A 15,548-nucleotide genomic window follows, 5' to 3' on the forward strand; every position below is an offset into this window, starting at 1 on the left:
CAGCGTCCCACCTCCAGCGTCCCACCTCCAGCGTCCCACCTCCAGTATCCCACCTCCAGCATCCCACCGCCGCTGTACGTTTGCTGGGACTTTATCTAAACCAAAGTGTTTCCACATATTTTTTCTCACCTGTGACATTTCTGCTCTTTGTTGGAGGAATGACTTCATATAACTAACCCAAAAAACGGATCTCATGCAGAACATGTCATCAAGTTGTTGTGAATGTAAACTTGATAAAAACGTGCAGGCGTCTGGCTGGTTGCTGCTGAGCTCCGTGATGTGGATGCAGTTCAGTGTAAGCCCACAAAATCAGCTAAATCTGGCTGCTCTGTGCCAAGACTTCACTCTTAAGCTTCCAAATACAGAAAACGTAGCAAACACAGAGGAATCACATCCATATGTATCTAATGTTTGCATTGCATTTTCATCATAGTGGGTCATAAACATTTCAGAAACAATTAATCTTCTTCCAAATAACCACATGCAGCTTCAGTGCTTGTACACCAAACTACTGGAAACCAACATGTGACGTTTAGTGTTCCTGTGATATATATATATATATACTGCACTATGACAACAACTCCATTCATTAATCAATCTAAAAAATACTGGCCTGATTTTATAGGACCATACCTGCTAAGAATGTAAAAAAAAAAGGTTTAAAAGGATAAAAAAGAAGCGAGTGTGAACCGTTTGGGACTTTCCTTATGCAGCGTAACACTGGCAAAGGAACCTGACTGTTGCTTTGAAGGACCTTCATATCTGACGTATCATTCAGAGCTTTGTGGCGCTGATTTAACGGGTCAATTGACTTTTGTCTGGTTTAATGTCAGATGGTGAGAAAGAAAAGGTTTGATGTCTGTTTATACAGTAAACTTCTGGTTTCAACTATATTTCCACACAACTGGCTGGAGCTGTGAGATTATGTCCAAAATGATTATATTGATTATTTTAATGAATATTACTACCATGTTTAGCACATTTATCACAATTATTCATTGATTTTAAACATATAAATAATCAGAGCATCGAGCGTCCATGTTGTGCTGCACTCCTGCAAATGTACAAATCTGCATCAAAATCAGGATTAAAATAATCCAGAGCATCTTCTAGATGCTAAATATAAATCAAATTGGACCCAAAAATGCTTCGCTGGCTGAACATCTGCTTAATAATGGACACTTGGATGTCCTGACGTTCCCTAAACGCCTCATGTGCAGCAGCTGAGAGACCAGAAGTCACTTTGAAAAGAGCAAAATAAGGAATTCTAGGGAGAGCACCAAATTACAGAAATAAATCAATAAAAGAATAATAAAGTAACAGTGGAAATAAAAATAGGAACAGATAAAATAACAAATAACTCATAAAATAAAGCAATATTAATCAAAAAGGAATCCATAAAAGAAAAGTCTGATAAAAGTAGAAATATAAAGACTAATAAATAAAATAATAACAATGGAAAAAATAAACAAATAAAATAAAAAATAATAAATAACTAAATAAATAAATGTAAAAAAACAAATAAAATTGAAATATTATTTTATTATTTTATTTATTTGTCCTTATATTTCTACTTTTATCAGCCTTTTCTTTTATGGATTCCTTTTTGATTAATATTGCTTTATATTGCCACATCATTTATTTGTTATTTTATTAATTCTTCTTTTTTATTTCCACTTTTATTTTATTATTCTTTTATTGATTTATTTCTGTAATTCGGCGCTCTCACTGCTCCATAGTTTGTATCCAGCAGCAAAACAAAAGTAGTGAAATGATGCATCTCAGTTGATCTTCCTCACTGCTGCACGTTGCAGCTCTGATCCTGACCCACAACAACAGAACTCCAGCAGAACCTTTAAGTTACAGGTAACTGGAGGTACCAGACTTCCTGCTGCATGTCCCACCTCTAGTATTATATGTGAACACATGCAGCGCCGCTCTTCTCAGGTCCGTATGTAGAGTTTGCAGCGTGCCAGCGGTGAACTGGAACTGTTATGTAAATGTGTGTAAGGCCTAAACACTGTACCATGCACCGCATACGACAATAATGTTAAAGCTGACGCACACAAAGTCACAGAAGCTGTTACATAAACAACAATTCCTGCTTTTGTCTGTGAGGACTAAGAGCACGTTAAGCTATTTGTGTATGTTTTATATATTAAACTCACATATATGTTTTAAGCCCTAAAGTCTCCTGATACACCAGAGAGATGAACACAAGACTGTAAATCAAGTTTCTTTTTAAATCCGCCTCTGATGCAGAAGAAGATCATTTCAACCACAATAAAAAACTGCATTTTGGGAACTGACTGATTTTTCTTTGCCTCCCAACAGATCGCTGAGGACATAAAGACTGTAATCTAGAGGAGAAAACACAACTGGTCTGTCAAGAAACCTCAAGTTAAATGTGAAGCTGTCAGTGATCATCATCGTGTCTCTTTCTGAGTCACACTCACACAGATGTGGCTCTAAGCTGTAAAGCTGCTTAGCTGCAGTCGGGCAGGCAGCTGCCTCAAAAACATCCTCTAATAAAATGCGTCACCTCTGCTGAGCGCGCTCGCACACGGCCGAGGTTAGCGGCCGACGGAGCAGCAGCAGCAGGAGCCGGACTCCCCGCTGAGGCCGCGCTCGCCAAATCTCCCACGGCACCCGAACGCCACACCCACACAGCAGGTAGCATCATCAGCAAATTAACACAAATCTCTGATAAAGCCGAGCGGCCGACCGACTGTCGCACGCAGTAAACACTCTGATTACACGACCACTAAAAACTAACCCAAACCGACTGCGCTCCTCCACAACACAGGTCATCAGGGAAACCTTTCTAACTTATTACTGGTTGAACTTAAAACTAAGGCTGCAGCTGCTTTTCTATCCATTGATCGAGTTGTCTTAGTTAATCTAGTTTGACAGACTCCATGTCCTGTTATAATGCAGCAAAACTACAAAATCCTGTTTAAATTGGCAACTCAATCAGGACAACAGCATTTACAATGAGGCTGATCGTTTAAGTCAGTGTTGAAACTCCAAAAGAAACCCAAGCTGCTGTTAAACCACAAAACAAAGTTCAATCTGTGAATTAGACAAAGAGCAAAAACCACAGACTGCAGCAGACAACACGACAGGTCAAGTTACGAACCAACCACTGACGGCAAATAAACGCAGACGGGATGGACACGAGCCAAAGTGTGGATGCCAGGAGTTAAATGAAATACTCTATATTCAATGTCTGTGTAAACCTGCTGCACAGAGCTGGTGTCAGACATCTAATGAGAGGCCTGGTCTGTTCTCCTCACTACAAGCACAGCAGCTGAACACTGCTGTCCTGTCCTACAGATATTCTGTGTTCGATGGAGCCACGATGTCAGAAGTCAAACACGATTCCAGAGAAGAGCGAGTGTCAAAAATGAGCTGAGTTTCTTTTTTACAGTGCAGCAGTCGACACATCTGAGCCTATCCCAGCTGACTCAGGGTGAAGGCAGGTTCACCTGGACAGGTAACCAGTCTATCACAGGGCTACACTTAGAGACAGACAACCAAGCACACTCACATTCACACCTACGGACAATTTACAATCACCAATTAACCTCAGCATGTTTCTGGACTGTGGGAGGAAGCCGGAGAACCCGGAGAGAACCCACGCTGCACGGGGAGAACATGGAGACTCCACGCAGGAAGATCCCGGGTGTCCTCACCGGGACGCCAACCGGTGACCTTCTAGCTGTGAGGCGCTAACGTTGCTAACCACCCGCAGCTCTGTGCTTTATCAGTTTTCTTTAAATACAGAAGAATCTGTGCAATATCGTGAGTTTCCACATTTGAGAGGAATCGGCTCAATACCTTGAATCTCTCCATGTAGAACGATCCCAACAGAACCTCTTGTTCATTTCATTTTTTACAGATGTCCACACATGTCTGCGTGATCCCCTCTGCTGCTGACCACCTCACTGCTGTTGGATTACTGTGGGATTGTCATAATCTTATGCTATAGCTCATTCTTCTTTGTTCTGATCAGAGATGGTTTCTGACTATTTAGGCTGAATTCATTTTGCTGCTCGAGTTTAAACTTCTATCAGAACCACCTGTTTTTGCAGAACAATGCAGCTCAAACCTCAGCATCGACACACTGAGACATGAAGTCAGCCCGCTTCTGTTATAGTTGATTTCTTGTGGCTGGATTATTAGGAGGAACTGGGGTTGTGCCTCAGGAAGGGGAGGCTTCAGCTGTGTCTTTGCTGTCTTGACTTGTGCATGTCGTGTGAATTGCACAAAAATAAAAGCAAAGTTTTCCAAAAATATCCAACTGTGGTTGAAAGACAAAGATTTTGGATTTATGTGCAGAAGGAGCGACAGCGTTAAAGCTGCATCTTTCTGTCTCCACCCGGTTTGTTCAGGTACCCGGAGGGCAGCAGCAGATAGAAGCACGGTGAGGAGAGCGGCAGCTGCAGCACTCTGAGCGTGTGTCTGGGGTTAACTGGGGTTATCAAGCTTAATGTGGACCGTCAGCATGTTGACAGTATTAACAGCAAAGGCTTTTAGATTACTTCTGTCCCAACCAGCAGCTTCAGATTGGGGATGGATTATGTGGTTTGCTTCAGTGAGCAGGCCTGTTGGAGGGCCACACTGTGCTGCTCTTCTACCTCCATGCGGTCGTGTTTGTACCTTGACGGGCTCCAAGGTGGCAGAGAAGGCATCCTGCAGAGCGCAGCAGGCCAACCTCCACATCTCCTCCGTGAACACTGGACCCACTGTGACCAGCACATACCTGGAGACACAAACACAACGACGGTGGTTAGATATAATCTGGGCCACTGTCACATCCAGAACACGAGCTGTTGGACACTTTGCTTTCCCTCAGAGCTCCCTGGCTCCTACTGACCATGTTAATCTTCTGGTAATCAGCCTGTTAACGGTTATTTGGTGGATCATTTAAGCAGCACAGCGGCGTGCGTGGCTCTGAGTGTGTTTGTGGTAATGAAGGAAGTCAATAACGTGGGTCACTGATGTACTCTTCATCCTGAGGTGTTCCCAGACCAGATGAGATGTGTAATCTCTCCAACAGTTCCTGGTTTTCACCCCAGGATCTCCTCCTGGTTAAATGTGCCTGGAAAACCTTGGATCAGATCCCCAGCCATCCTGCAGAGGGACCTGAGCTCTGCTGCTTGTATCTGCGATCTCATACGTCGGGTCACCACCACAGATGAAGGCTGGAATGTGGAACGGCCGGTAAATCGAGAGCTTTGCCTTCAGCTTCCTCTTCACTACGACGGTCCAGTAAAAACGCTGCATCAACAAGATACCAAAAGTTCTCTGTTTGGTGCAGAAACTCACTCCCTAACCTGGAAGCACTTCAACACGATGCATCTGCAGCTGGTTCTGGACGCTACCTGCTCTTTACAGATGGTATAAATACATACACAGCGTCGCCAGGCTTGTTCTTTAAGTCAGGAATTACTTCTTCAAAGAATTTACCTCAAGAATCTCAGAGCAGATCAGACACAAGGAAACGATTCTCTGGCTGACTGTGAATAAAACAGACACTGGCATGCAGAGAGCACAGAAACCAGACCTCGTGTTTCATGGTTTAGTTTGAGCAGCTACCAGGTAATGGTACCGAGTAAAGAATGAGGAAAAAAAAACACCAAAACAAGCAGCTGGAGGCTAAAACCGGCTAACAGCTGATTCAGACACTTTTCAGAAGTTATCATTAACCCTCTGACAAATTTCTCATCACTGTGGCCTCATTGTTCACTGTCATATAAAGTCCTGCATCTCTGTGGAAACAGAACCGTGTATGAGAGGAGAGAGAACCCGTCTTCTGTTAGAACAGCATAAATACAACATTGAAAGAACCTGGAATCAGCTCCTACCGACATGTTGGCACGAGAGGAGAACAGATTTTTATTTTGTTTTTGCAGAATCTGGTTACTGCAAGTTAATTAAGACCTGGAGAATAAAGTGATGCAATGTCATGATTTTAAGTTCAAATTTTAAATAAAAGTTTCTGTTTTCTCGACCACTTCCTTTCTGTAGTGATGATAAATGGTGTCATTTTGGGGTCAAACCTGGAACAGAGAGAGACGCAAACATTCCTGCATTTACAACGTTTCCACACTTGAGGTCCACGTGGTGTTTAACTGACAGACGAGTGGTCACCTGATGCAGGAGCAGCCCACTCTGGAGATGGTCTCTGCCGGCTCGGACACGCAGGCCACCAGCAGCTTGAACAGATCCTTCAGCATCAGGTTGATCAGCGACTCGTAACCGATGTCTGCAAGGAGGGAGGCCGGAAACACAAACACGTTACACAAGCACGCCACGACGCCACAACAGAGCCGTGACGAGGCCCCGGTTTAATCTGACTAAAGAGCAGGACGGTGGAACAACAAGTCATCAGCCACGCTCCAGTTCCCGTCCATGAATGAGTCACATCATACAAACAACAACTCTTCATGAGATCGGTGACAGCGGACCTTCACTTCAGAGGGTTTTATCTCACGTGTGGCAAAATAAAATCATCTCAAGGTTACAATTTCAGACAGTGTGACAGCATATCGGGGCAACTGCAGGTAAAGAAAGAGAGAAAATATGAAGCTGATATCGCAGAAAAAGTCACAAACTTACAGGAAAAAAACATAAATATAAAAACACTGGTGGCATCTGATATGTCTGAGCTGTAATGATCATTTTTTCCTTAAAAAAAACACATGACGTTTTTATAAATGTATGGCTTCAAAGAGGCCAAACGTGGCACATTTCTAGGTTCATGCTCCTGTTTCTGGGGCCTCCTATCACATGCTGACATGCTTTATAGTTTAAAACACATGGTTCTGTCCTCATGCTGCACATTGCTGCAGCGCTTCCTCTCTGCCTCTATCTGAGATGCTTCAGCTCCTTTAGGCCTCGCTCTGAAAAAGCTGCTGTGATTGGTCAGCTAGCACAACCAACAGCGGGCTAGCCTGGGTCTCTAGCAGGGAAATAACAGCAGACTTTGGGGAAGCTGCTCATTTTGTAATTGAGGACCAAATCAGCTGCTAGTCAGGCCGTATGTGTTATACAGTGATGTAGATAAGTAACAGAGGAAAAGCCTGGACTCAAACGAGGCATTTCTGAAATGTTTTCTTTTAAGTAAAATGGAACAAATATGCTGCACTGAAAGTTTTAGGGACAGCTTTAAGAGTTTTGAAGAAACAGGGAGCCTTCAACCTTTCAGATGTGGCCTTATCAGTGCAAACATTACTAGTTTTAATGCAGCACTTATCTGAAGAAAGCAGCAGCAGTTAGTTTCGTGTTCATCATCGATCAAAGCAACAAGTTGGTGGTGACGTGGAGCAACGTCTGCTTAACTTGTTGGGATTTTAGGCATCAGACTTTCCAGTGAATCATCGAGTCACAGAGGGGGAACTTCAGGGACTGATCAGGGTCGAAGCTGTGAGCTGTACCGGCGACTCACCGGAGTGTATGAAGCTGTTGACGTGCTCCACCACCAGCTCACACGACAGGCCGATGGCGTGCTTGAAGTTCGCCGCCGCCACATCCCAGTAGGAGTGGTCGCCATGGCTACGCTGCAGCCACAGCGACATGACGGGAAGCAGCAGCTGGATGACGGAGAAGATGGCGAAGCCCGGACCTGGAGGGACGGGACGGAGTTACTCTACATATTTACCAGCGCTGTACGGTTTGTGTGCAGCGACAGAACCGACACCGCTCTCCTGACGGGGTGCGACACCGTCAGATCCACAGACACTGACAACATGGCCTACCTGGTACCGTGGTGACCTCTCTGAGCAGCGTGAAGAGCAGCTCCAGGGTCGGAGGCTGATGCTGTCGAGGGCAGTTTGAAACCGCCGCCGTGAGCTGCTCCAGCAACAGAATCCACACCTGGATCAAACCTGCAGGACGGAACAGAACAGAGCTGCATGAAAGAAACAGGACAGCGAAGAGCAACGCTGGAGACAGATGAAGAGAGGACGAGCAGGAACGCGTCTCAACCTGTGTCATCGTCGAACTCCTGCAGGACGCAGTCCATCCCGTCCTCGCTGCTGATGGAGCGTTCCTGCGATCGCATCGGCAGGCTGGCGAGCCGCGCTCCCAGGAACACCGGCTTGGACGGCATCTTGTAGATCTTTGCGAGCAGCTGTCAATTAAACACAGCGCAATCAGAATCAGAAAGCTTCTTATTGCCAAGTGAGCTCGTACACACAAGGAGTAAATATAGAATAGAATAGAATAGAATAGAATAGAATAGAATAGAATAGAATAGAATAGAATAGAATAGAATAGAACAGAACTTTATTGATCCCTTTGGTGCAAACCTCAGGGAAGTTGTTGTACTAGAAAACAACAACACAACATCAGCAACAATAGTATCTAGATAATAAATAAAGAAAAGTATAAAGTACTACGTAAATAAAAAGTACCGTGACAAGAGACATAAACTTTCCTAAACCAAGTAATAAATTAGGAAGCAGTTTAAACGACAGTATTGCACATGTAATGGTGATGCACAGAGGTAGAGCAACAGGAGTCTGTAGTGATGAGTGGCTGTTCATGAGGGATACGGCCTGATCATCAAAAAGTCATTAATAAAATCGTGTGAATCTGCCTCTGCTATTCCAACAGTCACTAAGGCACTCAGCACTGATCTCATACTGTCACTTATTGGGACTCAACAAGAGGAAAATGTGTCGCTGGTTGGGCTGAACACTAATCTAGACATTGTGCAGAACCCTGAGGGACGACCTGATGCAGTCTGCAGAAGAACTGGAACAACACAATGACCTGAACAACTCTCATGTTCATTCAGCTGATGGTTCTGCTGTCGGCGTGTCTGCTTTAGCGCCGGCGGAGCTCCTACCTGCGAACACTTGCGGAGGTAGTCGAGGGCAGGCAGGCAGAGGTCGGTGGAGCTGTAACCTGAAACATGGACACAGTCCCCGATCTCTTTATAGTCCACCTCTCCTGCACACAGGCAGACATCACAAAGGAAACAACAAATAAAGACCAAAAAAATGCAAAAACCCCCCTTTTTTTTTGTTAGAATAGAAAGCAGCAACAAAACCAAGTGATAGAAAACGTCTGTGACATTTGTACTGCGTTTGATGAAACATGCTGAGAATCTCTGAAGCTAAAAATTAAAAATTAAGCCGCACAGAACATTAAAAAGTTGTTGCAGCATTTGGCCACACATTCATCAAATCAAACTGCAGCATCGAAACTCAAAAAAGATGAAACATTTCCAGAAAGCCTGAGCCTGTGAGAGCAAACTGAACGCTTCTGAACATCCTGTTACGTCCTGAGAATGTGACATAAACACAACCTGTACATGATGCATCTCACGGCTGATTCCAGGAAGAGTGACGTCCGAAACTAAACTAAACGGCGAGCACAAGCGAGACCAACCCAAGCCTTTGACGAACTTCATGAGGCACATGATGTAGTCGGTGGCAGCGTTGGCGAAAACCTGGATGTTGTCGGTGTTGATGAAAGCCTCGAAGACGTCGAACACCGGCGCCTGGGACTTCCCTGGAGGAAAACACGAGAGGAGGGCAGGAAGGCTGGTTGGTACTTTGGTTATTTCCTGCACTAAAGAGGCTGCCAACGTCTAGAGCTGTCAGGTGATGAACGTTTTTAATGAAATGTGGTTCTCAGTCGTACCCATGGAGTATTCTCCCAGCAGGTAGTCCTTGGTGTCGGTTTTGCTGCCGTGGACGGTCCTCAGAGCGCTGAACAGAGGCCTCCACCCAGACAGGATCTGAGGAGAGCACATCTCCACCAGCTCTCCGATGGACGTGATCACCTGCAGGGAAGCAGGCAGAGAAACACCTTCAGAACTGCATCGACTCGGCAGTTAACTGAGGAGATGTGCTGTGTGGGGCGACTGGACGTCACCTGGTCCTGCACGTCCTCGTCGCACAGCTCCAGCTGCATGATGTGCTCGAACGGCCTGAAGAGCGCCTCGTTGAAGTGGAAGTGTGGAAGCTCCGCCCAGCTCGTCAGCACCTCCGTCAGGACGTCGTGGATGAAGGAAACGGCCTTCTGGGACACGTGGCGCTCTTTGTGACACGCAGCCTGGGAGAAGGACAAACCTTTCAACCTTTGTCCAGATGAACAGAAGCTCTGAGCTATTCGTTCACACACATTACAGCCTCCCAACCGACAGCATTTTGAGCACATTCCTAAAAAGTAACTGCTGTGCTCTCATCTTTCATACAAATCAATATTACTGATGGTATTTATCAGGTAGATCTGCTGCTGTTTGAGCAACAGGAAGATAACAACTGAGCAGAAAGATGGGCAGAACAGAGGAAGAGGAGGATGCAAGAAGACAAAACGTGCTGCACAAAGATGTTCAAACTTCATCTGAACAACATCTCCATGAGAGCAGCAGGTTAACAAACTGGTTCGTATAAACGTAACAGCTGTACCTGTAAAAACACTGTTCTACATGACAGACACTGTTTAAGTTGCTGAGTTTGAAGTAGGCGACATGATTCACTCAGATGTTGACTTTTATTCTACTTCAGCTGAGAACAGCTGACTTCTTCACACCAGTCTGGACCGTAGCTGTGGTCAGGTGTACAGTGCCTCACCTCCACCAGGTGTGGCGCCACCACGCTCCAGGCCCTCATCATGTGCAGCAGAGGGCGGCTCTTGTTCCTGACGATTCGTAGCATGGCCTCGCCGAGCCGGAAGAGATGGAGGGCGCTGCGGCGGTCCGACGTGGACTTGGCCTCTCCTACAGACACACCAAGTCTCTGTTCAAGTCTCACTCAAGTCTCTGTTTAAACTAACAATCAGTAGACATGGAACAGAAACCTCAAACCAACATTCAGGATTGTGCTTAATCATCATTATTTTAGGGGGTAAATATGACATATAGATGCATTTATTCAGTATTAATTACAGCAACACACTTGCTAACTTAACTACATGTTCCTCTACGATAACAAACATGTTTGACGTGTTTTCATAGAAACGATGTCGGTGTCTGCTTATAAAGTCACATTACGGCAGCCCGGCTCTGTTTCAGGGACAAACAGAAGGCCTCCATGCCGTGTGTTCTTACCCGGCATTGCCAGTGAATAGTCTCCGGTCTCAGTAACGGAGTCGAACAGCTGCGACTGAGAAGCTTTTCTCAGCTGCTGCAGGAAACCGACCAGACCGACCAGGTTGAGCTTCGTAGCTGCTTCTTCAAACAGCCTGAAACACACACACAGAGCGTCGTTGCATTCAAGTGAGCATCTGCAGTAGAAACGTAGCTTCAAGCTTTTAATCCTCTGAACCTGAAGCAGTCATCTTTTGCTCCTGCTGCATTTCTCCTCATTGTGGGCTCAGTTTTCACTGCAGCATTAAGTTCAGAACAACCATGACTAGAAGGAGAGAGGACTCAGACATGTCTTCTGTGCAGCAGAATGCCAGAAATCATAAAAACAAAAAACTAAAGATGATTTTTTATTTATTGTTACTTATGCAAAAATGGAAAAAGGCTGGAATGAAGATGTGTCCGTAGGTGTTGTCAATACTGGAGGGAAATGGTGGCTCTAAAAACAACAGATATTTTACTACTTAGTCGTTGTTTCCATCATTACCTCCTGCTATCTGCTCTGTGTACACAGCCTGCAGTTCAGCCTACAATCTGAGCGTTTGGAGTTCAAAGTGTTAAAGTAAAGATAAAGTGAGATAAAGGTCTGTAAAATGTCAACAGCTCACAATAACGTACACTTCTGAGCATCACACAGACATAAACACGGCTACGCAGGCCGACGGCAGCACAAGCGGAGATGACAAAAAGTTGTCGTGCAAGAAAATGTCCAGTATTGTGAGTGGATCATACGCCGTCCCTAAGAACAGAAGAAGATTAAAGATTCAGGGCAGAAAAAGGGCGGATTGAGGTCCTGCTGGTGCTAAAGGCTGTGACGGACACCTGCCCTCAAAAACTCTGATCCTGTGTCAGAAAACTTTATCTGCTGCCCGCGAGCACAAAGCAGAGGATTGTGAGGATTGGTCGGCACGCAGATTATTGTTTCTATAAACTCTGGGCTTATCTGACTATTGTTAGCTAACATTTTACACAATGTTCTATTAATATGCAAACAAAGGACGAACCCATCCAGCTCAGAAATGGCAGCAAGGATTTACAAACAACGTGAGATGTGCGCTGATTAAAACGGTCGACCGTGATCTCGTGACCAGCGATCATCTCCACGCCTAAACACACCTGAACGTTCAGAGCAGAACAAAGTTTCAGCGGCGTGGCCCTTTAAGCCGGCGGCCCGGTGCAGGAGTATTTACAATGTTTTTGGCACTACTGTCAGCTTGTAAATGTGTTCAGTCCATCTGTTCCAAAAGATCAGAGGGAACATCTTTTTTTTTTTATTCGCCCCTAAAAGCAGCCTAGATAACTGCTTACGTAAGAGATGATCCTTGGAATAAACACACGCACCGACTCCATGTTTACTGCAGCGCCTTCTGCCTGTCTGTGCTGCTGGAGCGCTGAGGCACAAACACACGCGTGTGTCTGTATGTTTACATGTCTGTATATCTGTACGTGTGTGAGAGGGCTGAAATGAGCTGAAACTTATATTTAATTGAACCGATTCCGACTCCTCGAGCAGCTCTTTGAAGATGACGACACAATCTGTCCTCTTTTTACATGTCTCTGGTTCTGCTCTGCTGGTTCTGCTCTGCTGGTTCTGCTCTGCCGGTTCTGCTCTGCCGGTTCTGCTCTGCCGGTTCTGCTCTGCTGGTTCTGCTCTGCTGCTGCCATCTCGTGGCTGTGAAACGTCACAGTGACCTCCTGCGGAGCACCAACTGCCAGTGAAATGTAGTTTTGTGGGATAAATTCATTAAGAGTCGCCGCCATGCTGACTGCTAATTAAACAAGGTGGCAACAAGGAAGAGAGACATTTTATTGGGCTGTTAGGCCTGAATTAAAACCTGAACCCGCTGTGAGACCATTATTCTGTTGTGTATAATCAGTTTACTGCACACATTATCTAAAGGCTGCTGTGTGCTTCTATATAATGTAATTTACTGAAGATCACATCCACTCAGTTTGGTGGGAAATACCTTCATGTTGACATTGACAGTTATAGCGACAATATTTTTCTATCACTGCTCAAATTTTCATTAAAAAAAAAGGCATAGTTAACATTGTAATATGTTTATGTAAAATATTTATCTAAAACAAAGATCCACTCAACATATATGCATGTACCTCTTCTTCTTGTTGCTGATTTATCTACCAGTTCTTTCCCCAAAACAAGTTTATAAAATGATGCCACAGCTGAAAAAAAGCTCGTATTAAATCTCAACTAGAGTTCACCAGGAGGTACGTGGGAGACTCTGAAGTGGACTGGAGGATGCTGTGTTTGCTGGACTTCACCACAAACATCCCCACTGTGAAGCACGGCGGTGGCAGCATCATCAACTGAATAAAACACTTCTACACATTTAGATCATGTGAAGCTACATTTCTTCCAGTCGTGGGAGCAACTGTGGGCAACTGGGAAAATGTTGTAGCAGTGAGTTGTTGCTGCAGTGAAAAATGAGCCCACAGTGAGAAGAAAATGGGACAAAAAAAACTGCTCAGAGTTCAGAGTTACCATGTTTCTATCAATAATCAAACATAAACCTTGATGTAAACGTGTTTAAATGCTAATAAACATATTTACAATAAAACTCTGATCTCAGCAGCGTGTCTCCGGCCTACCTGTCGGCTTGTGTGGACAGCGTGCACACAGCCTTGGCAGCGTTGTTTCCCGTCATCAGGCTGCCGCTCTTCAGGTCCAGGCCTCGGCCTCCTCGGCTGCGCTCCCTCAGCAGCTCCTGGATGGACAGCGGCTGGATGACCGGCTGGCTCAGGCTCAGCTCGGCCGCCTCGGGGCTGGGCTCGCAGCTCAGCTCCAGCCCCAGGTCGATGCCGGCCGACTGCTGGCTCTGCTGGGTGATGGTGGTCAGGGAGGACGGCTGCGAGGAGCCGTCGCTGAAGTGTGTGTGCTCCAGAGAGCTGATGTACTCGGTCACCCTGAGAAAGATTTATAGGTTTACAACACATCCCTCATACCTTTAAATGAAGCCGTTTGGGGGAAACCTGCTGTCTGCTAGTGTGTGAGTTTAATAATCCCATTGCAAGTGCTTGAAAAGTTCCACTTGTACATTCAGATTTTTTTACTGACGAGGACACTGAGCCTGTACAAAACTATTCACACATTTTGGGAGATTTGCCCTTTAATTCCTGGCTACAAGCTTCAGCAGCTGAGATGGGAGAGACTCTGCTCAGCTTTATGGAAGAGTGGCAAAGAGAAAGCCACCTGACAGAGCTGAAGCAGATTTGCATCGAGGAATGGGCTAAAACTTCAGGCTGAGTGAGACCCATCCACACCGGGTCAGTGCAGCAGCTCAAGAAGCATCTTCTATAAACTGACTTGAATGGAGTGAAGACCGATGCAAAAGCTCATTTAACATTTTATTATTATTAGTCAATTGGCATTACTTTGCAGAAAACATTACTTTGACATCAAAGAGTCTTTCTTCTTCTCATCAAAAAAGCCAGATCGTACAGACCATGACTCATCGTTGAAGAGCAATAAAAGCAGAAAGCTACCAGCGGGGGTGAATATGTTTCATAGCCTTTCATAGCCGATGCAAGTTTCATGTGTGAGCGTACCTGAAGACGTGCGGCCAGCAGTCGTGGTTGTGGCTGCCCATCTCCAGCCCGACGTTCAGGATGGCGTCCATACACAACACGTGAGCTGTGTGGAGACGAACTCCCTGAGGACGGCCGATCTGCTCCAGACGCTGCTCAACACGCTGCTTCACTGGACGCACAGAGGAAGGAAAAACGATGAACCCTCGTGAGAAATGATGTTTTAAAGGCTAGAAACGAGCTCAAGCTATATTTAAAACAACTGACTGTTTAATTACGAGCTTAAAATCTGTCAAACTTTAATATCGACTTTGCTTTTTCGAGAAATAAGATGATTTTTGAAGGAGATGAGCTCCTTGTAGTTCCCCACAGCCGCCCCTAGGTGTCACTAAAGGCCCATGTCTTCTTTTATTAAACATGATTCCGTCTGTGTTTTTGGTGTGTGTGTGTGTGTTTGTACACGTTTATGAACTGCTTTGTAATAAAAATGCACGTTGCTGTCAGCACCTTGTGTAATAGTGTCTCCGGTGTCTCCAAGCTCCTTCTCCTCCTTCTCCTCCTGCACACAGGAGGCTGCAGCCATCTGGGCTAAAGCTGACGCACAGTTGGCAGCAACACCTGACAGACACGGTGCAAACATGTGCCGTGTTATTCCATTAATTAATCAAACATAGGATGGTTGAAATCAGACAAATGTACACCAAACGATACGATACAACAGAGTCACACTCATCAGCACATCATCAGGGCACGCTCTAATGCACACTGTCACACCCACTCTAGATTCTCATCCAGATTTCGACTTTCAGAATTAGACATTTATCAGATTTACACTCTTCTGTGTGTCCCAGTGTGTTCCAGCAACTGCTCATAGTTCATAGAATCAGACTTCTGAAAG

The 15,548-nt window shown here is 45.2% G+C and overlaps 1 protein-coding gene across 1 annotated transcript in view; it reads right to left on the reverse strand.

Annotated features, from left to right (window-relative positions):
- Positions 1-15,548, reverse strand: part of arfgef3 (ARFGEF family member 3) — a 77,385-nt gene that overhangs the window by 12,209 nt on the left and 49,628 nt on the right. Inside the window, exons 24-35 of the mRNA XM_008295472.1 lie at positions 13,715-13,893; positions 11,069-11,202; positions 10,593-10,738; positions 9,892-10,071; positions 9,658-9,799; positions 9,403-9,525; positions 8,858-8,961; positions 7,993-8,137; positions 7,764-7,892; positions 7,454-7,630; positions 6,157-6,271; positions 4,663-4,765 (exon numbers count right to left, since the gene is read on the reverse strand). Of these exons, the coding sequence (XP_008293694.1) occupies positions 4,663-4,765; positions 6,157-6,271; positions 7,454-7,630; positions 7,764-7,892; positions 7,993-8,137; positions 8,858-8,961; positions 9,403-9,525; positions 9,658-9,799; positions 9,892-10,071; positions 10,593-10,738; positions 11,069-11,202; positions 13,715-13,893 (1,677 nt within the window). The remainder of the gene's footprint in view (positions 1-4,662; positions 4,766-6,156; positions 6,272-7,453; positions 7,631-7,763; positions 7,893-7,992; positions 8,138-8,857; positions 8,962-9,402; positions 9,526-9,657; positions 9,800-9,891; positions 10,072-10,592; positions 10,739-11,068; positions 11,203-13,714; positions 13,894-15,548) is intronic.

This window comes from Stegastes partitus, unplaced genomic scaffold (genome assembly GCF_000690725.1).
Source record: "Stegastes partitus isolate 25-593 unplaced genomic scaffold, Stegastes_partitus-1.0.2 Scaffold1050, whole genome shotgun sequence".
Classification (NCBI taxonomy): domain Eukaryota; kingdom Metazoa; phylum Chordata; class Actinopteri; family Pomacentridae; genus Stegastes; species Stegastes partitus.